Here is a 27,223-nt window from a genome sequence, read left to right as displayed (position 1 = left end):
GAGAACTGGAAACAAACCTTTTCCTCGTTCATTAGTGACACTAGTGACAATCCCTAAAAGAAAAAAAATCTGAGTCTGTTGAAGTCAGAACCAGACGGTCAAGGAAAATTACAAATCTGCTTCYGTCAGTAAAAGCCTGATTGGTCCAAACCCAGTAGGAACTGAGGGATGTTTTACACCAACATGAAATATTCTGTTCAGCTCCAGCTTAAATCAGAAAGTCAACATGTGGCTCATTATTCACAAGTTTCTGGGTAAACTGATTTCTAATTCATTTTCAAAACGGAGAAAAAAAATCTCTTAAAATACATTTAAAACCTTATTCTTTCAGCTAAATGATGTTTCTGTAATTAAACAAAAGATCCAGTCTTTAAAAAACAGTTCCATATTTATTGCAAAATATTTTTGTACAGAATTCAACTGAAAAAAAAAAACAAAAAAAAAACATCAACCGAGGAGGAATGGACAGTAAGGCCAACATCAGAACTCAGAGAGTCGAACTGTACAAACACCGACAGTAACATTTTGCTGCTTTAATTAATAACTTTTGTACAGAAACCGTTTCGCCGCGCTCACAGCAAGACTCCTTAAAAAGGAGCAAAAGGAAATGAAAACAATTTCACACATTTATCTTTTTTTCTTAAACATTATTGCCTCATCTGTAAACCCATCAGAACACCAGAGGACAATCTTTAAATACTGAAACTTCTATAAGAAACATGTCCCTTGATTGATAATGTCTCACAAAATATAAATATATATATATTATATATAAGTATATAGTTGTAAAAAGCTCAGAACGGATCACGTTTTGGGAATGAGAGTAGCGTCTTCTGCCGTAGAGGTTTCAGAGTGTGACTGCTGAAGCTAGAAGGCTAACACCACAAACAGAGAGAGAGAGAGAGAGAGAGAGAGAGACAGAGTTAGAGAGATAGAAAGAGAGAGAGAGAGAGAATACGTCCGATCCGAAGTCGAACCCGACGCTACGCTTTGTTTCGCTTTGTAACACACCGCTAGAGTAATCTGCCCCCCGTCTGATGTCGAGAGGGGCGGTGGGGTAGAAGAGTGCATCTGTGTAGTAACGGGCGTGCATGTTCATGTTCATGTTCATGCACATCCTCATGCGATTTGGCACTGATGTAAAAGTCATTTCCTCATCATAAACCACAAGGATATCCTAGTTCTTTTTTTTTTTCTTTAGATGTTTTAGTTTTTCTTCACACATTAAAAAAAAAGGCAGCGTGAGACAGGATACATTATCTCCCCTACCAACATTCAAATGTACATCTTTAACATTGTCTCTCCCACCGTCAGGGAGACACTGAGGACGTTAAAAACCCTCCTGTCTCTGGAAGTTCCAGAAGAAAAAAAAAGAAAAAAGATTAAATTAAAATTAGACTAGAGTTTTTGTTGTTGTCATACATGCATAAGCCCTTCAAAGAAAACACATCAACATACAAAAAATAATAATAATAATTAATAAAACGACGAAGCTGATGTACAATCCAGAACTCCAGAGGAGGAAAAAAGGGGCGGCTTGCTTCTGAAATACTCCACTGGTAACACAAGATACGAACCGTAGACAGAAACACAAAGACTGTGTTTGTGTGTGTGTGTGTGTGATTACACATTGCACGATACACCTGATAAAAACTAAAACATACCAAACAAAAAAAATAATAAAACATGAACCTCTTCAAATAGGGGGAATCCAGTGACAAACCCCAAAGAGCAGAACAACACAATCGGACATAAAGTTGTGTGGAACCTTCTCAGATTGATCAGGGATGTTTGGACAACAGCAACACCCATCCTGGACAACCCAACCACATGGAAACAACCCTAAATACACACTATGACGCATTTCAAACCACCTTCATAGTATCTGCACTCATTGTATCTGCAATAAGCCTAATTCCTGCTGTCTAGACCGTTCTACCATGAGGCCTGATGATGATGGGAACGTCATCATGTGGTGCTGCTGGCTGTGCGACCATCAAGAAAAAAAACTCGCTCATCTGCAAGGTCCAAGTGGCTCACATTCACAGACTTGGAGAGGTACGTCAAAGTGTATAGTTGAGCTGTCTGAGCAAACTCCACGCTGTCAGACACAGAAATGCCCCTCCCCCCTCACCCCCCACTGACCTGACCCAACTTTACTAAAAGAGCAGAGCTACTCAAACTGCTCCCGGATTAAAAAAAAAAAAAAGAAAAAAAAGGGGCAGAAATAAAAACCTTTGTTTTTATTTCTGTTATATAAAAATCGTGTTGCCCTAATCAGCGCCGTTGTCGCCAAAAATGACAAAACAGGTGTTTTGTTCTCTATAAAAAAGATTTTCTAGGTTAAAAATGTTGAGTAAACTCAATAAAAGACGCTCTGTCGCAAGTCGTGAATTTTATAGATCGGAGGTCATCAGTYGGGGTAACAGCTTATGAGGTTGCTCCTCAGTATTTTATATCTTTTACATATTTGGAGCTGAATAAGGTCAACATTTAATGAAATAACTCATGAAAAGCACATGTAACGTTCTCTATGTTTCACATTTATGCAGCCTAATGCTAGTAGCCTAGTAATAGTGTGTGGAGCAGCTGCTGGCCGCCTGCAGACCCTCAGTGCTGTGCTCACGATCAGCTAAACTCATCACAAGTATGAAGCAGAAATAACAAAAACGTGAAGAAATGATATTCATTTCAACTGTCACAATCAGCGAGGCCTGTTTTCTTGTGAACCTGATAGAATGTGTGTCGATATGAAACTCGAGATGCTTTAGACTGAAAAGATAATCAATGTTAATGCAGATTTGGATCCAGTTTTTGTTTGTTTGTTTGTTTGTTTTTTCCATTTGGAAGAGTTTGCACCTTCTCACTTCTTTGTTTCGTATGTTTTGAAGGAAAACTGAAGCCTTTTCGCAGAATCTGCTCCGCGACCGTCCACATTTCAACTGAGAATTACACGTTTCGTTTTCATTTGAGTCATTAATGCCAAAATCTATTTGTTTTTGTTACATTTCKTCCTCTTGGTGATCCACCRGAACAAATCGATAAAACGCTCTGTAATGGTGTTAGTGTGAGAGTCTGGGAAAGGGCTCTTAAAACATTTATGGATATTCCGAGTGCTTCTAAGATGCGATACCCTGAGTAACAGACGTAGGCTTGGGTTAAACCTCAGTAGAAACAAAAACAAATTTTTTGCTGAGCAAAAAAATAAAAAAATAAAAAATAAAACATCTTTCACACATAAATAAAACTTTGTAGTCAAAGGTACACTGGCAACCACAAACGTAACCCCTTGAGTAAAACAAAACCCTAGTTTATCTGTGACAGAACAAGTCGTTTTCAGCTGGATAATATGCATATACTCATGCATATATAGTATCTGTCTCCCTTTGCATATACAGAAGTGTTTTGGGGTCTACATAGAAAGCTTTCAGCTATACCCTCTCTCTGCACAGCCTTACATTGAGAATTATGAGATGGATGTAAATGAGAGCGATGTACTTCACGGGCCAAGGAGCGCCAGGACAACCGGTCTCTGTGCAGACATGTAAACAAAAGAGGCCAGAAAACCACAGAGGATGATGGGTAACAGACGTCCACTTAAAGCAGCAAAAGGGTCGGACAAAGTACAACAGGAAACACGAGGAGGAAACACTTTTTTTCGATTCTCTCCCTCCCCCCCATCGCTTCTTTATCAATCAAGAGGATTCAAAATTGAGGGAGGCGTCACGTCCACTCTGCCTCGTGCGATTCCTCGGCTCGGAGTCTGTCCCGCAGCAGGAATTTAAATTAAAGCAATGTTCCTGCGCTGCTCCAGATGGAAATGAACCAAAAATGTAACGGCAAACTCTGAGCGATCTACAGCAGCGTCTCTTTAGAAAAAAAACGTTCGAACGAATGTTTAATTGCCCCTGGTGAGGTGCGGCAGCCAGAGACGGGAGGGCACGAGAGCAGCGCGCCTCCGTAGCCCTTCCTGGGGTCTGTGGGCCGGCGGACCTAGGAGGACACAAACCTGGAGCTCAGACAAACAGCTGGATCCGCTCCCGGATGGTCTGCCTGCAGATGGGGCAGGTCTTGAGCGCGGCGCTGCAGTCGATGCAGGAGGCGTGGCCGCACTGGAAGACCAGCTTGATGTGGTTGTCGATGCAGATGGGGCAGGTGATGCGCTCCTCCATCTGCCTGTAGCGGGACTGCAGCTGCTCCAGCAGGTTGTGCTGCTCAGAGTTCTCAGTGCCAGGGCTGCAGTCCACCTCGGTTTGGTCTGCGGAGTCAAAATCATTGATGATACCCAGTTTTAATCCAGAGTTTTATGTGTTGTTGCAGTGTTATTATAGACTGGTTGGGCTGTTTGTGCCACTCTATTCCAGGAATGGACAGAACCCAGCTCTGAAACACACCATACCAGAAAATAAAAGCCTCTAATCTCTTCTTACCTTGTCGTATTTTCTTGGTTATTGTGACCTGACATTTGATGCATTTCTTCATGCGATGTGCACACTCTGTTAAGACAAAGTTAGTGTTACTGACTAGTGTCTCTACAGGTTTCACCAACTCAAACGTAAGACTTTTTGAGATCAATATGAAAGATCCTATATCCAGGCCTGTGGCAGAAAACAGTAAATCAGTTAATAGCATGATAAAGTAAAACCAGCTCAATAATTTCCATTTGCATGATTTATAATTTTTCTATTTTCTCTCCCTCTTTCTACCAGAAACAGGATGAGAAAAGTCTTCAGTCTGGTGCTCTGGTCTCAACTAGCCCTTTTAATGAAGTACAGTTTTGTTTTCAGAGACTTCATATGTCATTTTATTTGTTGGTTCAGATTTTTGTTCATTTAATTTTGGATATTTAAAAGGTGTTCCAGTTAAATGTTCATTAAAATGTAACGTTTATGGATCTTTGAGAATGTGTTCTTGCTTTTTTAAAAAAATGAAATTATCATTATATTACTTTATATTAATTGAAAACTGTCTCAAAATAACATTATCATTTATCGCAATAACTTCTGGGACATTTTATTGTCCAGCAAAATGTGTTACTGCGACAGGTCTATCTATATCTCCACAGAAATGTACAAACTTTCTCTGGCCATAAATTTATATTTACCGTATTTTCCGCACTATAAGGCGCACCTAAAAACCTTCAATTTCCTCAAAAGCCGACAGTGCCCCTTATAATCCGGTGCGCCTTATTTATGGACCAATATTGAGCCACAACTGGTCTAGCAACTACGGTAAGCAGCCGCCGACTTCGTTTTCCCCCATAGAAGAAGAAGTGCGCGGTGCATGCTGGAATAGTTGTCAGAACGCTGGTTTGTTAATAAAGTTTGATAATACATTTAAAGCCAGGGGGGCAGAGGGCCGGGGGAAGAGAGACAGAGACTGCGGCGGCAGCGTGTCGATTGGTCTGTGTTACCCAGAAAGCAGTTGGGCATAATAATAGAGTACGGAACAAATTGGCAACCCAAACTGAAGCGTCTATTCTATGCGCCTTATAATGCGCATAGAATATATGAAAAAAGTACCCATCATAGACAAAAAAAAAAAGCTAGCTAGCCAGCGAGGGTATGTTAGCATTCGGTCACAGAATGAAGATGTCTATGTGACTCAACCTTTTGCCTGCCAGAAACATCCCATGAGAAAAATAAACATACACATAGAATATACAATGAGATGATCCTGCCAAGACAAAACTTAAGGCACATGATTAACAAATTTAAAGTCAACTTTAGGGCCTTAATTCTAGACACGTGAATTTATGACTTTTTAAGGATCCGCAGACGATCTGGAGTATATAGAAGAAGACAGGCGTCCCGCTGCCCCTCAGCTTGCAGACGTACCTTCACAGGCCACGCTGTGCTGGCAGGGGCAGAACAGAACCAGCAGAGCCAGCTCAGAACAGATGAGGCATTCACTGGGACCGGCCGGCGTGGGAAAGACCAGGTTGGTCATGGTGTTGGGTGTTGTGTGGACCCGCCGGAGGCTCGCGCTGCTCAGGCCCTGCCCACAGGTGATGGCCTGCAGGCGCTGCAACCTGAACAACAGCAGACAGCCGTGAGAGCTCATCTGAAACGACTAACACGTCAACATAAAAAATAAAAAWTTTTATCCAAGTCAAACACTGACATGGATTTGTTTGCAAAAAATGTTTCTTTATGAGCTACATTTCATTTCTAGCCCGTCTTGCACAATATTTCTGCTTCTTGCTATCCTATGAAAATGCAAGTTTTTTTGGGTTTTTTTATTGTTAATTTTATACTCAAACCAAAATAACCTTGTAGTTGCCCTGTAATTGAACTGAATGTCAGCCCGTAGATCGTAGCCGACTTCTGAACACGTACCTGTGCTTCTCAGAGAAGTTCTTAATGAGCTGCATCATGGTGCTGTCTCCCACCAAGTCCAGAGGACTCTTGCCCTTGTGATTGGYGTAGCTGATGTCAGCACCTTCCTGGGCCAGAAAACAAGCAATCGCCATGGCGACGTTCAGCTCAGTGTTCCCCAGGAGACCCGAGGAATTCAGCTGTGGACACAGAAGGAGGAAGACGAGAGAGAGGATAAGAAGGATGAGGAGGAAGAGGAGGAGGAGGGGAAAGTCTAAGCTAGGGTTATGAGATTGTGTTATTCCAAGAGAAAACTCTAAAAACAAAGTCAAAGATGCAGGAGAGCCGAGCGTAACATAAGTGTAAGAGATTCAATGAGAGTCATCCAGATTTAGAAGCTGCATAAACCCACATCTAATCAGCACAGAACAACTCCCAGGACAACTCATCTGCTGACGGTGGCCAAAACGGCCCCGGGCATCAAGTCTAGCCACCTTCATGGCTGTGTATGGATGCTTTTTTGAGTGTGCGTGTGTGTGTGTGTGTGCGCGCGTGTGTATTGGCTCAAAGCCCATGATGCTGAGAGGAGCTGCAGTGTTAGCGGTCATCTGGAGCGATAAGGATGTTTTTTTTGTAAATCGTGAAATATTTACACACTATGTAATGGGACAAAAGCTTGTGTGAAACGTTTCACATCAGGGGAACAACAGAAGGTTTTCTTTTTTAAGGAAAAATAATAGAGTTTGACAAAGAGTTGTGTTAATGGCTCTGAAAAACAAAAGGGACAAAAATTTTGATGACTTTGCAGTTCTGGTCTGGGCAATTCTCCCGAACATCAAATATGGGGGGGGAACTGACTCGATACTTACAAAGCACACTTTAGACACAGATGAGTCGGCTGTTGACCGCACATCAACACTAATTACCGACCAGGCTACAGGCTAGTCGTAAACCCAAAAATCAATTATTTTCTGATCAGTGAACACACCATAAACACCACTACGTCGTACAAATATCACTCTAGTAGGTGGATGCTGTTACTGAGAGAAGAAGATGAAAAGTTAGCTGTTTTTAGCATCAGGCTGTTGTTCTATTACTACTAGCTATGCTAACCAAGCTAATTGTTAGCATGGTACAGGCAAAATGCCAACTACATAATATCTGTTCCAGTAAAACCCTGTTTCACAGCTAATGCTCACACACTGTACAACTACTTCTGGTTCTAATTTAATTAATCAGTGATCACTTTGCTTATTAGTTTATTTAATTTTTAGCACCAAGTGTCCACTATCAACAGACATTTCTAGCTTATAGTCATTTGCATAAGCTAGAAATAACCCTAGAGAATATATTTTATTACTGTTCTTATAGATTCTCACACTAAGGTTTGCAAAGAGAAATCTGAATCAACTAACACTGGAATTTGTAGATCAAAGCTTCAAAGGAGAAAGAAAATGGGAAATGGAAAATTGTCCACAAAATTGATCAGAGTATTTTTAGTCCTCCATAATGGAAACAACTCAGTAAGTATCACAGACATCCCAACAAAAGCTTCATCTTGGCTTATTTCCATTCTTCACTTTCCCTCTAAATTTATTCCCAATAACGCTGGCTGCGGATCTTGTACAAATACAACCTTAAAAAAAACAACAACAAAAAACAGAGCTTTCCGTGACATCATCTTTACTTCAAGAAAGTGAATCTTTTATGTTCTGTACCCATATTTTTACTTTTATTAAACCCTGAATTTATAACGCATTGGGTTATATTTAGCTCCACTCTAACCTTATTACTGTCTCTTAAGTTAACCTGGGTTCTTGTGACCTGCTTGCACAATGAACTGAGGTCCTCTCTCCTCAGTTAAATCTGTTCCAAGCTCAGCCGCCTAAATCCCCATTTTACCTTCTTTCACCTTTCATCCTGCTGTTTACCTGGAACCCAACTAACAGCTTCATCCTAAACATATCCAAGAAGACACTAAGCATACACTGCAACATTCATTGGTTAAGGTTTGTTGCCTTACTGTTTCCCATTATACGTTTCCCAGAGCTTGTTTTTTTTCTCACTTGGAGGCTATATTTGTCTCCTCAAGGCTACAAGTAATAGATGTCTCTATTTTAGAGGAGATCAGCAACGTCTGGTTAGGTCTTTACTACTTTATTTAGCTTATGTTGACTTATATAGTGGTTGTTTATTTTTACCTCTTCGTTTTGCAACTGTGACTTCAGGTTCTTAACTATGTACTTGGTCATTTTGTTTATTTAAATAGATTCAGGTATTGCACTTTAAAAACAAAATATTACTAAGTACCTTTGGTGTAGTTTCTAGGGCAAATATTTAAGTACATTTAAAATAAGACAAAACTAACTGACATGTCATTTTTAAGGAGCTTGTTTAAAGTCAACAATTCCTTAATATTGACGAAAAAGGACAAGTTATAAGTGAAATAATCTGCCAGTGCAACTACTACTTTGAACTTTGTTATTTCAGGCCTTTGGGTGAGTTTCTGTCCAGCAACGACTTTGTAATTCCAAGAAGAAAGTAACAGCAATCTATCATTTAACAAGCCTACCCTCCATGTTTAGACTCTACATCGGCCCTCACCCTGCAGTAGAGCGACGTGGACGAGCAGCCCTCGCTGCCCTCCTCCGTGCTGCTGCCCCCTGCTGACGGGGTGAGTATGACATTGGCCAGCTGTGGGCGGAGCAGGGCCACGTGCATCGCCGTGTCCCCGTCCTCGTCCTCCATGTTGACGTTGGCGCCCTCGTCCACCAGCAGCTGCACCAGGTCCGTGTGGCCCTGCGTGACGGCCAGCTGCAGCGGTGACTGGTTTCGGTTGTTGCGGATATTGACATCACAGCGCCCCTAACAAAGAAAAACAAAGAAGAATGAAATGTAATTATTTTTTTCATATCAAATGTGGATTTAAACGAATAAATAAAAATTAATACTAAAGAGGCTTCTTATTTCTGGCCCACCTCCTTGAGGAGGACCTCGGCGACGTCTCTGTGGTTGTTAAGAGCAGTCAGATGAAGGGCAGAGAAGCCGTCTTCCTTTTTAACATCCACCAGCTGTCGAGCTCGAGCCAGGATCTTTTCTGTGGCCCTGAAGGCAACACAAACAGACAAGGCACAACTCAGATTATACCCATTTAGAAACCGTTTCTAAGCCGGCAGAGGAAAAACCCAGAAAACCACGTCTATCATGGTTTGTATGTATTAAAAACAACAGCAGAGTATCCAAAAACTGTACTCAAGTAAGAGTAGCAGTACTTCAGCTACTTCAACATAGTTTTACTGAAGTAAAAGTAAAAAGTAGCCATCCAAGAAATTACTGAAGGGTAAAAAAAGTATTTGGTAAAAAGGTTACTCAAGTACTGATTACTGATCAGAACAGCAATGATTTAATATCTAACAATTTCATAAATCAGACAAACAAAAGAATAAAGTTATGTGTAAATTTTGATATTTTAAAGATTAAAATAAAAATAATATAAGTAACATAATTACAAAATCAGGCAAAAAAAAAAAACTTTTTTCCACATTTCTTTCAATACGAAACTAACAAAACCTGCAGGTGTTTATATCTGGTGAAGGTTTGGCTGAAACAAGCTTGTTCATTATTCAGTAAAGCTGGTTAGCGGTAGAGTAGCAGTACTTCATAATGAAACTACTCAAATAAAAGTAAGAAGAACAGCGAAGTAAAAATACCCCTAATAGTTTTTTTTGTTTGTTTTTTTCAAAAGGATACTCGACAAAATGTAACTGAGTAAATGTAACTAATTACTACCAATCTCTAGTAAACACTTTAAAAGACTGTGTATAATTTTCCCTTCACTACGAAAACAAAACACCAGTTTCTGCTTGTCTGCATCATTGAAAATCCCGATAAAATAACCCGACATTTACTGCTGTGAAGAGGAGAAGTTTCAGCTGAATTTTCTTTATGTCATGACCTTTTGTGCATACATTTGATTGAACAGGGAGTTTGTTTTTTTTTGTTTTTTTCCACAAAAGCACCAGTGCATACTTTTCATTATTCGTTTACAAAGCGCATAGTTTTCATAACAAGAAGCCCTCATTATTATAAGTCCAAGTTCATGACGCCTGAACAGAACTGCAGCTGCTTCAAAAGCTGCTAACAAGACAATCTGAGCAGAAGGCATGCTCTTCAACATGACTCCAGACAAAGTCCCAAATATTAACCTTCCAGTTTGCCATCCATCAGGATTAGTCAGGTTACGGCGCATTACGCTGAATATCAGTCTGTGTTTAATTGCAGAGCGTAATGAGGTCTCGGTCAGTGAAATGAGAGCATCGCAACTTTGTTTGCATTTTATGCAGTGCAAATCTGGGCTGCGCCGTTTGAATACTCTCTCCTCTCTGCCTGAGTGGGCTTTATGAAATGTGAAATTGAAGCCGACAGCCTTAGCAAGCGCCCAGGAAGCTGGCAAATCACCACAGAGGCATTAGTGTGACATGAACCAAAACTTCTGGAGGAAGTTGGGTTTAATTTACTGCTTGCCTCTGCAGGATTTTAACTGCGTGGAAACACCGATGGCACACACACGCTTCGTTTCAAAAGCGAAGAATAACGAGGAGAAGGGCGGAGAGCATCAGAGGGGCGCAAAAAACTCCGTCGAAACAGTTTTTACTAACATGATTAATCGATTATAACAATTCCTTATTCATTAGTTGCTCACTGCGACTGCATTAGGAGGTGTGGGCTGAACTCGTTTGGAACGGAGTCAGTCAGATGCGACTTGGACTGCCTGTGTGATTTAAAGGCAACCAAAGAAGACATCGCCAGAGGTCACAGCTACCTGCATTGCAGATCTGTAAGCTGGTGGTCCAAGCGCTGACGGAGCCTCCTATACAGCAGTTTCTCCTTTCCACATCAGTCAAAAGATTAAACTGCTCAGTTTTTTTTTTATTTAATGTTGCCACTCCCGTCTGTACCAACTCATCCTCAGTTCCCTGCTTTAACATTAAGACCTAGTTGACATTTTGAGATGTTTTGCTATGTGATCAAAGCTCACTGAAAACAAAAATAAATTCAAAATGCAAATAAAACCATTCAGACTCATGTTTAAACTAAATTTAAATCGTGTATATAACAGATTTATGTGAAATTATCAATCTTGACTGTCATGCTATGAAAACATTTGACCGTGGATGGAAATAGGAGTGATAAAGAGAGAAAAGTAAAGGTATAAAAGGGAGAAATGTCATGAAGTCAAACCGGAGCGGTATCTGTTGTCCAGCATAAACAGTTATTCCATTATCTAACCCATTTGCGCCTTCAGAAGATATCTGGCAACATGCCTTGTTCCTTCCCTTTCCCAGGCCTCTCTGTGAACTTGGCACATAGCTGTCTTTTTCCATTTCCTCAAACAAAATACATAGACTGCTAAACAATCCATTTTTGTCTTTCTGTCACAAAAAAAACACAGATGTTCACAGCTGCTCTCTGAAATAACTTTAGTTTATCAATTTGGAAACGACCCTCAACTCATCTGCGCAAGACAAAACATCAACAGATTAACAGATTGTTTTGGTTTGGGGTAAGTGTGAATGCCATGTTTTTCCTAGTCCTTTTAGGTCAATGTATTAAAGAGTAGCTATAAAATTTCACTGTACAGATGATGGCAGTTTTTTTTCTACTGGGTTTAAATATGGAACTTGCAAAATTCAACCAATCAATCTACGGACGACTCGATCGAGATGGATCTGGAAAATATGTGATCCATGTCCAAAACTGTTCTAGACTGAGTTAGGAACTCTGTATCCATGACTACCGCTCACCATAAAACACAAATGACTAATTCACACAAAACTTTTAATAGTACTAAAATGAATTATTTATAAAAACTCAGACCAGTGGAGATTTGAGAAAACTCTGCATTTGTGTTTGCGTGTGAACTAACTGAGATTTAGGGTCGCGCTCATTAAAGTCTACCACAAATAATGCGGCAGCACATCCCCGTACTTGCTTTGATGTAATTCTCAGTTAACATCGTGTTATGTTTTTATCAAATTTGTATTCTAATACGCTATTTAAAAAATAAACCTCCTGGCACCATGTTTAATTCCCAACAGGAAGTTGTGGTTGTTTTGAAGCAATCAGATTAGCTGATGTAGATTTTAGCTTTGCCCCACAGTGCCCACTATGGGTCTAGCATGTTTAAAACACCTCCTTATTTTGGTGGGTTCATGTGGATGAAAACTTTTCCGAAACGGATTCTGTGTGCACAATATTAGTTTTTAAATGACACAGAGGAGATATTCTGTTGGCTACCTGTGTACAAGGTCTAAAAGTTATCAAGTCTGATTTTGTTACAAGCCTATGTTTTATGACTCTTTCCAATCTGAGTAGAAACACTGAAGAATAAAAAAAAGAATACAGTTAGCGAACCTAATGAAGACAAATCACTTAAACTGAATGAGCCTTGACCTTTAAATGTAATGTACACACACACACACACACACGTGACAGCGTCAGTGCAGTGAAGGACGTTTGATGATCCATGAATGAACCAGAAAGAGAGTCATTCCTGAACACTGTAAATCATGTCTCTCTTCATTGCGTGAAGCAGCTGGTGTCAGGCTGAATGAAGGCTGAAGACTGAAGCCTAAACTCAAAGACCTGAACACACGACTCGTGCCAGAGCAGACTGAACATTAATTAAAGAACTGCCTGCAGAGGTTCCAGTTCTCCCACATGGTTCTTGCTCACTTGCAAGTTTTATCTTATTATTTTGTGCACATATAACTCTCCTGCACAGAACTGAACGGATATTATATTTTTAAAACAATCAGGAGGGTCCTTATCTTTTTAACTAGGTCAGATTTGACAAGGTGGTATGCATGGAGAATATGACAGGTGTAACGAGAAATGGAGATAGATAAAATAGAAAAAAGAAAAGAAATAATCAGAGACGTCCAAAGAAAGAACAAAGAAACGGACAATTTTCAGCCATTTGGAAAGGCAAACACTATTAAGTCACAGTAACAACACTGATACCAATGTCAAAATAGTTAAGAAGAAAATTTACCTAGAAATAGAAAGGCTGAACTTGTTGCCTAAAAAATGTATTTGCTTTTTTCCGGTCTCTCTCCTTTTACCATTTCTCATAAAACGGCTTGTATTTGGAAATATGAACTACCTACAGGAATCACTGACAGAGACTAATGTCTATGCTTGCTAATGATAGTCAGACTAATTGTGATCCTCAATATTATAAGGTGCCCTGGCTGATGGGAGTTTAAAATATTAAATATTTGTTTTAAATAGTAAAAATCCTTTCTTATAATGCTGGAACTCTCACTCCATGTCATCACCTCTGATTCTTCAAACAGGGACAGTTTGAAAATTATTTTGGGTTATTGCAGGTCTTAAGGAGAAATCAGAAAAGCATAAAAGCAATTTTACTATGCAAAATCTTTACTACAACCTACTAAAAGGAATTTGTCCACAAATCTGACTAGAACATGTTTAAACTAAAGTCAAAACTGAAACTTTAGCAAAAATTTACTTGATGGCAACAAAAGGTTACAAAAGTTTCTAATCCAAATGTTTAGGACATTATCCATTTCCATTGTTTATCAAAACTTTAAAAGTTTCTAACCGACTCCTTCAATGAGAAGACATTCAGACTAAAGTTAAATCCAAGTGATGCTTTTGTATTTCTATTCTTACTTTCTGTTTTTCTGGACCTATTTTTATAGAACCATGGACGACTTTCCATGATATAGTTTTGTTATATTTGGAAAGGAAATTTTATGGTAGGTCAGAACGCTGCCATAAAGTTCAGACACAGGAATCTCCTGTCTCTGCACAATAAAGCACAATTTACAGCAACAGGCAAACATAAGTTCTAAGAAAGTAAGACAGGCCCAAATAAGGATTTAAAGATCCTTAGAGCATTGTAAAAATGTTAAAAGTTATGTAAGGAAGGTTTCATCTTTAACGTCTCCGGGTTGCAAATTTTCAGTAGTTCTGCACATGGACAAGTTTAAAAGTGACAAAAAAGAAAAAGAAAACAACAAAGTTCTTAAGCAACAAAACAAAATCTGTAATGCTTCAACTAATAGGATTAATAGGATGGATTAAAGAGCGCAAAACAAAAATCATACTTTGCTTTAGGAACTCTATCTCAACTTATAAAGTTCTGTAGCTTTGCTAAATGTTAAGTGCTTAAAAACTATACAGTTCTCACACAAGCTTTTCCAGATTATTAAGCATAAAAAAGGCTTCTTTTGCATAAAACTGACCAAAACCAAGTCTCCAAGTCTTAATTAATCCAAGATCTCTAATCTATCCCATAACCTTTGGATTTGTAAGCTTAAACAAAATACAAAGCTTTGCACATGTCATCTAAATCCATCTGCTAAATTTCCTTAATTTCAACGATTAAAAAAATAAGAAATTATGTCCATTTGAAGAGGGAACTTTCCCTACTTTAACCATTTATTTTGTACAATCGGTCCTTGGTTAAGAACCTTGATATATCTTGTATTTCTTGATAGCTCCTTTAAATTTATAAAATCAAACCAGTTCATGTGTCAAACTAGCTCTTCTCCAGATTTCACCTTTTGCCAGTGTAAAGATTTGCTTTACTGCCTGAAGACACCGAAGGAAGTATCCATGCCTTTATGTCAACACTTTCAGATGACTAATTCTCAGTATGTCAACTTAGATCAGTCATTACTTCATTGATTGCAAAAGGTACAATATTCTGCCATTTGAATATTAAACAGGAACTATAAGCAGAGGCTTATCACTCAACTGTTGACCTCACTAAACTGACTTCCTGTGTTTTTAAGAACACACATATGTTATAAGTGCTTAAGTGCTAAATAATGGAATAGTTCACCAATCTATATGAACAACAGACATTAGGGCACATTTAAAAACCCACCATGTTTATTTGGCTTTCAACTGAAGTAGAGATTCACATTTTCTCTTTTTATATTTCATTTCATTTTACAGTTATTTTTTACTTTCTATTTTTGTTTTATTGTTTCTATGAGATTATCTTTGTCATTTTAAGTTTAAGTTTGCCTCTCTTTGTGTCCATTACTTTGGCATATTTTGCATTTTGCACTATACACATGACATAAATATAATATTGCTGACACTGACATATGGTGGACTTTAGGGGCATCATTTACAATTGATTCTCAGTCACCAATCAGTATTATGTACTATTCAGGATTACATCTTAGATATAAATAGTTGTGTTTTTCCAAGTATTTTAATAGCATTTATGAAGAGACTTGGTGGAAATGAGGGTGCTAACTGGACCCAACGTGCTCAGAGGACATTAAACATCAAAATCAGAAACAAGTAGAACAGTTACATCATGTCTGGATGAGACCTTGTCATTGTGAAAACACACTGTGAGTAATCCACCAAGTCTCTTCCTGTCTGGTCAGTGTCATGCCCAGTTTGTGATTGAGATTTACACTCTGTGCCAGACAGACAGAAAACTAAGGAGCCTATAAGTGACCAGTATCAAAGACACTTGGTAGAAATGTCAGACACTGGTAACACGTAGCCAAGCATAAAGAAATATAGGCACGCATTAAGAAAATCATTTTCTCAAGTATAAAGAAAGTGGTTTTCTTCATCTTTCATAATCTGTTGATATCATTCACACGTTTTTATTATGAAAGTAGCATGTTTCACTAGATTTCTCTAAACCTAATAAAAAATCAGCTGCGCTAAAATTACAGGAATTCACTTTACTGCTAATGGCATGTTTACAGAGAACGCTGCGATACACACCTCGCACAAATAAGATAGACTAATTGCACCTTTCAGRGACAAGCTTTTAAGCAACGGGGACAAGAAGGGATGGCATTATCCTGTGTGACTAACCATAGAGAGAAGAACATTCAGATACCTGGTTTATTGTTTTGTATAGCAGTAGTCACACATACTCACACACACACACACACACACACAGATGAAGTGAGGGTTGGTTGCTATGAGAGCAGATATGAAAAACAGAGAAGTTGCGAATTTATCAAAATCGCAACATACATATAAAGATCTTAATGGGTTGTATTAATATGAGCTAATTAAGTATTCTCTTAGATTCTCTACTAGCATGCATCTGATGCTATTAAAAATGATGTGAACCTTTTCATCTTCCGTTTTTACTTGTTTGTCTTAAATGTTTTCGATTAAATAACGATTCTGCTATGTTGGAGAGTTTTCAGCCATTAGAAAAAAAGCTTGCTCAAGGTCGTGCCACAGCATCGTGATACTTAAGTCCAGACGTTTACTGGGCCACTCAACAACCTTGGGTTGATATTTAGATATTCTCCTTCATAATGTTCTTGCACAAAGCAGAATTTATGATTCTGTTAACTACAACAAGCTGTCAAAAAAAAAAAAAAAAAAAAGAAGACGAAGAAGAAAGGCGACAAATACTTTTCACTGCTCTATCCCTGGTATTTACAATATATATTGATGTCAGAAAAGTAGGCAGTAAGCTTGTCCTTCCTGTGAAACGCTCTCTGAGACTGCGATGAGAGCTTGTTTGGATTCCTGGAATGTTTTATCTAATTTGTCCCCCCCGCCCCCCGAAACGGTGAGGTTACTCCATATAGTCTGGGAACAATTTTGAGTACAAGTGTGTGTGCATAGAGAGACAAAAAAATACAGATTGCTGCATTTCTGAGAGATATTGACTCCCAGCCTGCTGACGGTAGCAACAACTGTGTGGGAGACGAGCTCTCTGCAAGCTATCTGTAACAGATAGCGTTGAGAATTGACCTTGGGATCCTCATTTGAACTCACAGGAGAGATTCCCACACACACAGAAAAAAACAAAAAACACATCATTTCCAAACATGAGATGCATGCATTCAAACTAATGAGATGCTGCAAAAGAGCAGGATACAGAACGATGTGGAAAGGCAAAAGAGCAGGATACAGAACGATGTGGAAAGGCAAAAGAGCAGGATACAGAACGATGTGGAAAGTGTAGCAGCATAAAAATTACTCTGCATTTTCCTAATAGAAAAGATAGATGGAAGGGACTCGACATGTAGAAATTACACTATTAGTTTTTTTTATCTGCTTAAACTTATTAGCTTTGATTTCCCCTGATTTTCAGTGCTCAATGATTTCAGAGTTTAATCTTTGGATGTGATTCCTACTTACAGTTTATTTCCTTTGAGGGCAGCGTGGTGAAGCAGGTTGAAGCCTCTGTGGTTCTGCTGGGTGAAGTCAATGTTGGGCACTACGACCAGGATCTCAATGATGCTGCGGAAATCCTTAGCAATAGCATCATGGAGTGGCGTGTCCCCGTATGAATCCTAACAGAGTAAGTTGACAGGCAGCACGGTAAGTAACGACGTTGCATAAGTTAAAAGAAAACCAAACCTGGATGCTTTTCAAGGATAATCAAAAGCAAAAGTTTGTTTTAGACCTCTGAATGCCTTTCATGAAATATTCTTCCAACTCAGTGCAAAAGCAGACAGAGAAATAGACCATATGCACATTTGTCACAGATAAAACACAAACACACTCCAGGCTGACATGTTTTTAGCTGAGTAGCCACACCATTCAAGCAGAATAAACTGAGTTAGTTAGTCAAATCAGGGCCAGGCTGCAGGCATGTTAGACCATCTGAAAAAAATATATTCAAACAAATACATTATCTTAATGAGACAGTAACACCAGGTCAGAAAAACTATAAATAAATATACTTATACACAGAGTTCCAATAATTTTTTTCATTTCTACGGAATTCAAAAGGAAGGAGAGAAAGACAAAAAATGGATGAACGACATAAGACAGATTAATTCATCCATGGTCAGTCGGAAAATACGTAATCTATATCCAAAACTTGTTCAGACAGAGTAGGATCTCTGTATCCATGACGACGATGTCTGATGGTACAACATTTTGAATTTATTCCCAAGATATTTCAACAATCCCGTCACTATTTCAATAAGTCAAAGTTGAAACAACAACCAAAAGTGGTAAAAAAAAAAAAAAATCAATTAGAGTTGGGCATGTCACAATAACATTTTTTGCTGGACAATAAATTGTCCCACTAACGATTGTGATAAATGACAATATTGTTGGTTTGAAACCATTTTCCAAGTAATATAATGATAATGGCATAATAAAGCACTTTGATTTTGTAAAGAACTCAGCACTGCATGTATAGTACAACATATTGTCGTTAATCCTGGAGAGGTAAGCGCTCTGCACCCGCTCACCTGGAGATTGACGTCAGCCGCATGTTCAGTCAGCACTCGCACCACGTCAGTGAAGCCCTTGTTGACAGCGATGTGGAGCGCTGTGCACATGGAGTTGTTCAGTACGTTGACATTCGCTCCTTTGCTCAGCAGCAGCCGCGCAATCTCAGCCTGGTTACTGAGTCAAAACAAACCAGTGCAGGTAAATTATACGTCCTTTTGATTGGCAAGTATTCATTTTTTTAATCAAATACCGAATCAATTGTGAACTAAATTAGTAATCGATTAATTGTGAACTGGAGTATACGGATTCAAAAAAGGTCAGTTGCTGAAAGAACAACATACTCAGGGGAATAATTGAGCCAAAACTGAACAAAAAAATATAAAGATTTTGCATTAAAGATGAACAGAAACCTTTGTCTATAAATATGATTTACCCAGAACTCCACAAATGTCATAGTTTCAGAAACACCTGGTTCAAATTCTGTTTTAAAAAACCAAAAACTAAAATTACGGACCTTTTGCTATCCAATTATTAATTGATTAATCCAAAAAACAGTCAACAGATTTATCCTATGCTGTACTGCTTTTCATGTGTTGATGGCAGAAGCATTTATTTGCTGCTGATGCATCCTTTGCCACAAATGATCAAGTGTGCACTAGAGGAACATATATTGTTGCATTTTAGGCAATAAAATGTTTGTCTTGTTTAAAAATAATTCTGCCAACTTCTTTTCTTATTATTTGATTAATCGATTAATCATCAGAACAGTCGACGGAATAATCGATGACTAGCATGATTGTCGTTTGCAGCCCTAATCTACACGTTTAATCAAACGAATGCAGGACTGGAACATGAATGCGCCCTCACCCGAAGGCAGTGTAGTGTAAAGCTGTGTCTCCATCTTCGTCTTTGACCTCGACGGAGCTGTTGGCCTGCAGCAGGGTCTTCACCACCTCTGTGTGGCCTTGGTGAGCGGCGACCTGCAGAGCCGTCTTGCCTTGGTTCTTGATATCCACCTGGCAGGAGCACAGACACAGTTGGAGATTCATCCGAAGCAGAGACGCAGCGCGCACCAACAGAGCTGATCAAACACTGGCAGGAAATAATCTGCGTATGGACAACCGTACTCGTCATACACGTGAAGGGAGATAATCCCACCAGGCAGTGCCGTCATGGCAGAACGGAACCGAGGGGGAACAACAAACACAGCAGCAAAAGTGTTAATCCTTCCACTTTAATAACAACAAACTTCAACGTGCTTTACATGCGTTTGAAGCAATTAATTTATTCAACAATCGGATGAATAAATTATTGAAAAAAAGTTGTCAACTAAATTAGTATACAGACTCAAATAAAAGTGAAGAAAACAACAGATTCAGAACAGTAATTAAGCCGAAGCTGTACAAAAAGATATAAATATTTTGCTTTAAGATAAAAATGTCTATAAATGTGTTTTAGTCAAAGCTCCTCCAGTAGTAAAGTTTTAGCTTCCCCTGGTTCAGATTTATAAAGGAATACTACACTATTGCATTTTAGGAAAATGTTTAAAACATTTTGATCATTTATTCATTTCCAATTTTTTTATGCATTTCTAAAACTGTATTAAAAAAGGCTAATAGGGTTAAATAAAAAATCTGTAGAATGTGTGTTTTTTTTTTATCTAATTAATCAATTAATCATCAGAATAACTGATAAATTAATAAATAAAATAATCATTAATTGCAACTCTAGAAGTAGCACACAAACAAAAATGCATAATTTATAAGTGTGTAATAAACTTGTGATTAATGTGGCTGTAATGTGAAAAAACGTTAAAAACTACCATGGGGTGTCGATACTTTTCGAGGCACCGTACATAGACACGCTTTCCAAAGTAATCTAAGTTATAAAAAGTAGAATAATCTTTTCTTTAACAAGAAATGTTATTTGTAAAAACAATAAAATAAATTTTAAAAAAGGCATACAGATTTTAAAAAACAATATAAAGAGACATCTGTCAGGATGCAGCATGTTTAACATGTTTCTCCTCAAACAAGAATTCAGATCGTTACATTTTTTGTAGCCTCAGTTTATAAGTACTGCACATGGGTTATGTGGAAAAGATCTGTTTTTTCCCAAATCACTGGGAAACAACACGCTCTGTCAAACTGAAGGTCGCAGAGCTCCATTTACGAGGTTCATTTAATCCTTAGAAAGAGTTTTTCCTGCACATAAAACACAGCAGTGATGTAATCATTTCTTTGTGAAGCAAGTGTAAAGGTACAAAAAAGGTAAAAATAAAATAAAATAAAATAAAAAACAGCATCATCACAAACAAAGTGTTTGTTTGTTTGTTTGTTTGTGTTTGTATTTCATTAGAAAGGTGGTCATTTACACCAGAAGATATGGTTTTAAAACTGGTGTCTTCAAATCCAGTCATCAAGGGAAAATGTCCTGTGATTTTTAGATGGCTCTCTGAGAAAGAGACACATCTCAACGCCGCAGGACTCCGGCCCTGGAGGCCCTGGAGGCCCTGGAGGCTTGGAGTAGAAGATCCATAAAGTAAAACGTTTTTTGAAAAGTAGTGGATAGCGTTTTCCTAAATTTCTATGAATGTTTCCAAGCAAAGCTTTGGGGAACTCGGTTAAACATGCTGGTAATCCTGATCAATCTGTGTTTTCTGACATCATTTCCGCTGTTCATTTTCTTTTTATCACAAAAAACATATGAAAGACTTTGAATTATACTTCCCTTTCTTGCTTTTTTAGATATTTGGATTAAGATTTTACAATTACTAAAAATAGATACACAAATGTCAAATATGGGGAAAAGTTTACAAGTGAAATTGTTGACACAATGACAGAAATTGAATTAACCAAATAAAAAACTAGCAAAAATATGAGACTTTTGATCTAGAAGGCAGTGTTGCGGTCACAATGAGAGTAGATGCAGAGTTCTCTTGTGGAGACAGGACCATCCAGAAGGTCAATCATTGCTAATGCACTCCACAATATTTCAACAAAGTATTGAAGCATAAGTATAAACAGCTAATAATGGTTGTATGTATGATTTATTTCAGTTGTTTTTAGATTGTTTGATTAATTTACAACAAAAAACCCCAACAGATCATTTCTACTTGGTCATTATTGTGTGCAGATATTTTCTGCATTTCTTTTTTCTTTAGAAAACACACGTAACAAAAAGAGGAAAATGTGAAAAATAATCAGAATGCAAAAAAAAAAGAAGAATCAACGCGCAGTTTTGTCTCTTGAATCAATGAGTCACACCCCAAACTGCAGCAAAGCGAAGGCATGTCACACTAACCTTGTCGGGATACTTCTGCACCAACTCCCGTACTTTGTTGGCGCTCCCGTGGGCTGCCTCGATGACGAGCCGGCCGGGGTTGTCCTGCTCCGTCGACTGAGACAGCAGCTTCTCCAGCACGGAGATGACAGTACCTGAAAAGATATGAAGAGGAGCAGGGAGAGGTTGTGGGAAGGGAAGACACAAGAAAGAGGGAAAATGTTAGTTTCTTTAATCCAAATGTTAACCGCAAAGGATGTTCGGAGAAGGGAGGCAAAATCTGAATGCTGCAACGGTTAATGAATGTGTCAGAACTGAGAAAAACCAAAGGAATGAGTCAAAATGTCCCTTCCATGCAGAGTGAATCTGACCACACACACACACACACATTGGCATGTTAGCACCTTTCCATCCAGTGAGGCGAACATAAACACAGAATATGCCATTATTAAGAGGCTGCTGAAAACTTCAGACATGATGACAAATGTTTGCTGAGCTGCCAAAGCGTCTTGCTGTCAGCACACTGGACCATAACATGCTACAGGGAAGAGCGCTTAAACAAACAGACACCTTGTTCGCACATTAATGGAAAAAAAAAAAAAAAAGGAAAAAGAGAAGGCCCTTATTGGCAGCCTGTGTGAGGAAGCATGCAAAAGCAGAGATGGAGCTAGGAGGAAGGCTGGAGAGGAAAGAGACTGAAAGAGCGTAGCGTTTGAGTCGGGCCCCCTCGATTCCCGCAGAGGCCTTACTTCCAGATTCGTTGGGGTTCTCGGCCGTCATGAGGTTGGCATCAACCTCTGCAGGCTGGGCCGTAAGGCACGCCGGGTTGAACGTCCACGTCTGACCTCCAAACGCCACCCGCAGGTCACCGTCAGCGTAAACTTTCAGCACCTTTCCCACCTGACCAAGCACCTACAGACAAAAGGCGCCAAGTTAACAAACATCCTGCAGAATGTAGTCTGGTTACTATTCGTGTTGTAATTTAGAGATGTTCCATTTCTAATTTGGATACAGGATCAGAAAGGTTTTACAAAGCAGAGTAAGAGCAATGTGAGAAGCTATTTAAAAGGAGTTGCATTTTTATAACATGTCAAGACATATCAGTGGTTTAAGGCATAGTGAGAGAAACAGACTTTCAGTAGATAACAGTAAGGTTGAAGGTCTTACAGCAAAGTAAATCTGTTTTATCCATCTCTCTGAGAACATACTAGATTTTGAAATGTTGACAGCCTTTTTGAAATCAGAAAGTATTTTTATTGTCCAGAGAAAACACACATATTAAGGTGGTTTGGTGATGCGCAAACCTCATTTACCTCTAACATAAGAAGCTAACAGCTTAATATGTTAATGTATTTTAAAATAGAAAAGTCCTGCTTTATAGTCTACCTGATGCTAACTTAAATAAGCACAACAGAAAGGCTAGATATAAATATATAAAACTTTTTATAGTTACTGTTCTTAAAAAATAATGAAAAACAATATCTATTGAAGTTGGTTCTAGTAGGTCAAAGAAATATGATCGGTGCATTTTAGTTGTGGGAGTGAGGTAAGTCAGACATGGGGTGATAATCAAGTTAAAGTTAGAAAAAGGCAAGCAACACTTTCACAAATAAAAGTCRTGATCACATATAGCCCAAAGGAAACTTTTTTTTTTTACATCAGAATATGGACTTTTCACCAAATAATTTAATTCAATTAAGCATCTTTCTCTTTTTTAAAGGGAGACTGCATTAATAGGAACTCAAAGTCTCAAGACGATCTGTGTAAACTTTAGTTCTTTGTTTTACTAGACCAGAAATCAAAGCATATAAAACTAGAGTTAGATAGAAAGTAAAACTTAGCATACAGGAGTCATGCTGTCTGTCCACTCCCCGTGGCCAGCCTGAAGTCTCTTCACATTTTCCAGCTCATCCAGAACTTTAACCAGTTCGCCGACTCCAAATGTGTTCACCTGTGGGAATGGGAAAAACACATGAATAAATCTGTGGAGCTAAATTTAAATCATACTGAAGATGTGATCAGGTTTTCTGTGATTCTGTACTTTGGTGAGAGCTCCCGGGTGGAAAGTCCAGCGGATGTTGTTGCTGTACTGGACCCGGACGTCTCCTCTGTCAGTTATTCTATGAACCGTCCCGATCCGACAAATGTACTGCAAACATAAATAGGTTGTGTCACTCCAGGTCCCCCCACAGCTGCTCTGACCTCAACGTTGCCGTTGGCAGCTGTGACTGGAAACGTGAATGCTCCGTTTGCCTTCACTTTATTAGAGCATCCACCTGAACCACTTATATAACATAAAGTCTCTGCGAGCCAAGCGGGCACACACGCTGGACTTGTGACAGGATTTTCACTGCATATGTGCACAGGACAAACCAACTGGAAACCAAAAAGAAGTGCATTTTGCACTTTACATTCCACGGAAACCAAGGTGCCTGTTCTCATGAGGTGGACGGGATGCTTCTCGTACCTCTGCCATTTTGGGATTCCACCCTCCGTGTCCTTCCTGCATCTGTCGCAAGATGTCCACCTCCAGTAGACATTTGACTTTGTCTCCCTGCTGAAAAGAGTGGCCATCAGCACTCTCCTGGCGCTGGAGCTCTGCATGCTCACCTGGATGGGGAGGAATCGGCAAAAAGACACCATCAATACTCGGGTACAGATTCAGAAGGACAATCATTTAAATATTGGACATAATGTTTCTACGCTGTCGGGTCTTGAATCGAAGTCAAAAGTTTGTTTGGGCAGACAGTTTTGCCTTGTAAAGCCAATTCTGAAAATGTAAAAGTTTCCAACCTAATGACACTAACTAAAACAAACTAAAACATTTTGTTGTGGAAATTTACTGCAAATATCCTCAAAAGAAGCCGCTTAAGTTTGCATTTGTTGTTCCATCTATATTTAAAAACATTACTTGGTCCTTATTTCATTTTTGCCAAAGTCCAAAGAGCAACGGGTTACAGACTCCTGCACTAGCCCGAAGTGGTGAAGCAGAAGGAAAGAAATACATGGTTTTATTTTATTTTTTTCATAGAAATAAAAGACACATGCACCTATACGTAGATACATTAGAAGTGGCTTCTAATTAGTGACTTGTGATTAATGTCATCCAAGGATAAACGCAGCTGCTGTTTGAAGACTGATGAGTTTCTACAGATTAAAACCAAACGTATCAGCAGGCGGGACCAGGGTTGTGGAGAAGCTTAAAACAGAGAATAGTCAATTACTAAAATAAATGTTCATTGCAAAGCTGGTCCAAACCTGGATCCAGAATTTGCTGACAAGACCTGAACATCGGTAAATAAAGATACAAGTAAATTTTCAAATTATTATTTGTAAATTGAAAATCATCTATTATTTTCCTACTGCTACTTTGTGTTGGTCCAGTACATAAAATCCCAAAAGAAGGACAAAGTGTAGAAAGTTGAATATTTTTGTAATAGAAACAATACATCTTACTGACCAAGTTTAGGTAGGTGATCTTTGTAGTAGAAGCCTCCTTGGCCATCCGACACGTACTTCAGGTCCACTTTGCCTTTGTGGCCCATTCGGTAAACGTTGGTGGTGCCATTGGACCAAGTGACACTGGCCACGCTGCGGCCGGACTCCGTGTCCCAGCCACGAATGTCCACCACTTTCCCAACCTTGCCTTCCCCGCCTAAACACACAAATGCAAACACACAAACAAAAAAAAAAACATGCACAAAAGAGATGTGCAAAAAGCGGAGCTGCATAAGTTTGTGGGAAGAAGAGCTCAATGAAATTTAATTATGTTTAAGAATAAGCGAATAATAGTTATGAAGAAAAAAAACACAGGATGGAACAGAAACAAGCAACACGTGATGTTTCCATGGATTAAACACTTGACAAAACACACTTGCCCATTATCTCTTTAAATTATTCTTTCTACACATACATTTCAGAGGCATTTTGTCAGAACATGTATTTTATGATGTCTTTAAACCATTTAAGTCACTTGGTTACTTTACTTCTAATTAACTCCAGCTAAATTAGTGAACTACATAATGACTTGTTTGGAAAAAGGGGAATCTGAGGATGCTCAGAAAGGCCCACATGCACTGGCTGAACACACCATTTAAGCCTATGAGTGAGTTAACCAAACCCCAGGGCAGAAACCAAAAGGACATTTTGACTCATTCAGATTCAGACAAGCAAAAAAATACATTAATAAATTATGACCACTCTGTCTTTCTTTGAAGGGAACATCACCAAGCAAACATTTTCATTTCAGTCTCTAATCATGAGAGCAAAGCTGTGCTTATCTGAAAGAGGAAGCATTACAGACAGAAACATCACAAAGTCACATTGTGCAAGAACATGGAAGTGCGGGTGTTCACAGATGACAAATAATGCACAACTAACTGAACCACAGAGTTCAAGTAATGGGACATTTCCCCCTCTCCCTCCCAAATAGGAAAAAAAAAAACACGTTATAAAACAAGGATTTGATAAAGACACTGACACAAACAGGCTGCCGCATCTGTGGGACAGACTCAGATGACTCACTGGCAGTGTAAGTGCACACAGACACACACAGATGCAACATTTTTCGGGTTATTGAGGCATGCGGTTAGAATGGCATTCACATGGTGAGGCATTTTGAACACATACAGTCCCATGTTTAAAGCAACAGCACAAAACAAAGAGGAATTTCAAAATGAATACAACCAGGTCGGTAACAAGAACAACTCCGACCCTCCTCACCCCTCCTCCTTCAAACACACAGACACACTCCACTCACCGTCTTGATTCCCCCAGTCCCAGTCTGGTCCACGGACGACTTTAACGCCCTGGAAGATTCCTTTGAGAATGATGCGTGGGAGGTTCTGCCTCGGCGTCAGGTTCACTCTGTGACGGAGAGAAGGAAGATGTGCGTCAGCTCACACCTGAGCAGACACTTTGAACTAGCGGTTTTTCTACCAGGTATGATCTTAGTGCACACTAAGTATACCAAGTAAGACCACAGCAGTGGACATTTCAGAACAGCTGACTGACAGGACTTAGCTTCTTGTGTTACATCATAAAAAAAAAAGAAGAAGAAAACTCTCCATTGATAATGTATCGGTTTTTTGAAGGAGGCGGTTACATTTTGTAGCCATTTTTTACACAGGAGTTGAAATTCTGCAAAAGTCTATAAATGTACTAAATTACAAAACTTTACTCTTCACTTATTACTTCCCTATTGTGTTGAATAGTGGGGTTCCAGACAAAACAACAATAATCGATAGTTCACAACAACGACATATGTATAAATGCATGCCTGAAACAAGGTACCACCAAGGTTTTATAATGCTGATAAAAACTCCAACAGTCAGACATTACACAGTCACACACACACACACACACACACACACACACACACACACACACACACACACACA

The 27,223-nt window shown here is 39.0% G+C and overlaps 1 protein-coding gene across 5 annotated transcripts in view; it reads right to left on the bottom strand.

Annotated features, from left to right (window-relative positions):
* The window catches only part of mib2 (MIB E3 ubiquitin protein ligase 2), a 63,626-nt gene that overhangs the window by 10,678 nt on the left and 25,725 nt on the right, over nt 1–27,223 (bottom strand). For 4 of the 5 annotated variants that reach the window (XM_017305901.1, XM_008413043.2, XM_008413042.2 and 1 more), the window contains 16 exons: nt 26,584–26,690; nt 25,285–25,479; nt 24,292–24,434; nt 23,866–23,973; nt 23,671–23,775; nt 22,574–22,736; nt 21,846–21,979; nt 19,410–19,558; nt 18,560–18,716; nt 17,493–17,647; nt 9,296–9,422; nt 8,922–9,182; nt 6,339–6,517; nt 5,838–6,031; nt 4,431–4,496; nt 377–4,258 (listed from right to left, as the gene is read on the bottom strand). In XM_017305901.1, coding sequence (XP_017161390.1) covers nt 4,017–4,258; nt 4,431–4,496; nt 5,838–6,031; nt 6,339–6,517; nt 8,922–9,182; nt 9,296–9,422; nt 17,493–17,647; nt 18,560–18,716; nt 19,410–19,558; nt 21,846–21,979; nt 22,574–22,736; nt 23,671–23,775; nt 23,866–23,973; nt 24,292–24,434; nt 25,285–25,479; nt 26,584–26,690 — 2,485 coding nt within the window. In that variant the 3' untranslated portion in view covers nt 377–4,016. Of the gene's footprint in view, nt 1–376; nt 4,259–4,430; nt 4,497–5,837; nt 6,032–6,338; nt 6,518–8,921; nt 9,183–9,295; nt 9,423–17,492; nt 17,648–18,559; nt 18,717–19,409; nt 19,559–21,845; nt 21,980–22,573; nt 22,737–23,670; nt 23,776–23,865; nt 23,974–24,291; nt 24,435–25,284; nt 25,480–26,583; nt 26,691–27,223 lie in introns of those variants that run through there. The other variant, XR_534020.2, reaches the window with a different exon arrangement.

Source organism: Poecilia reticulata, linkage group LG7 (genome assembly GCF_000633615.1).
Source record: "Poecilia reticulata strain Guanapo linkage group LG7, Guppy_female_1.0+MT, whole genome shotgun sequence".
Taxonomy (NCBI): domain Eukaryota; kingdom Metazoa; phylum Chordata; class Actinopteri; order Cyprinodontiformes; family Poeciliidae; genus Poecilia; species Poecilia reticulata.
Note: the sequence above shows the minus strand (reverse complement) of the source record. Positions and strands in the feature narration are given on the sequence as shown.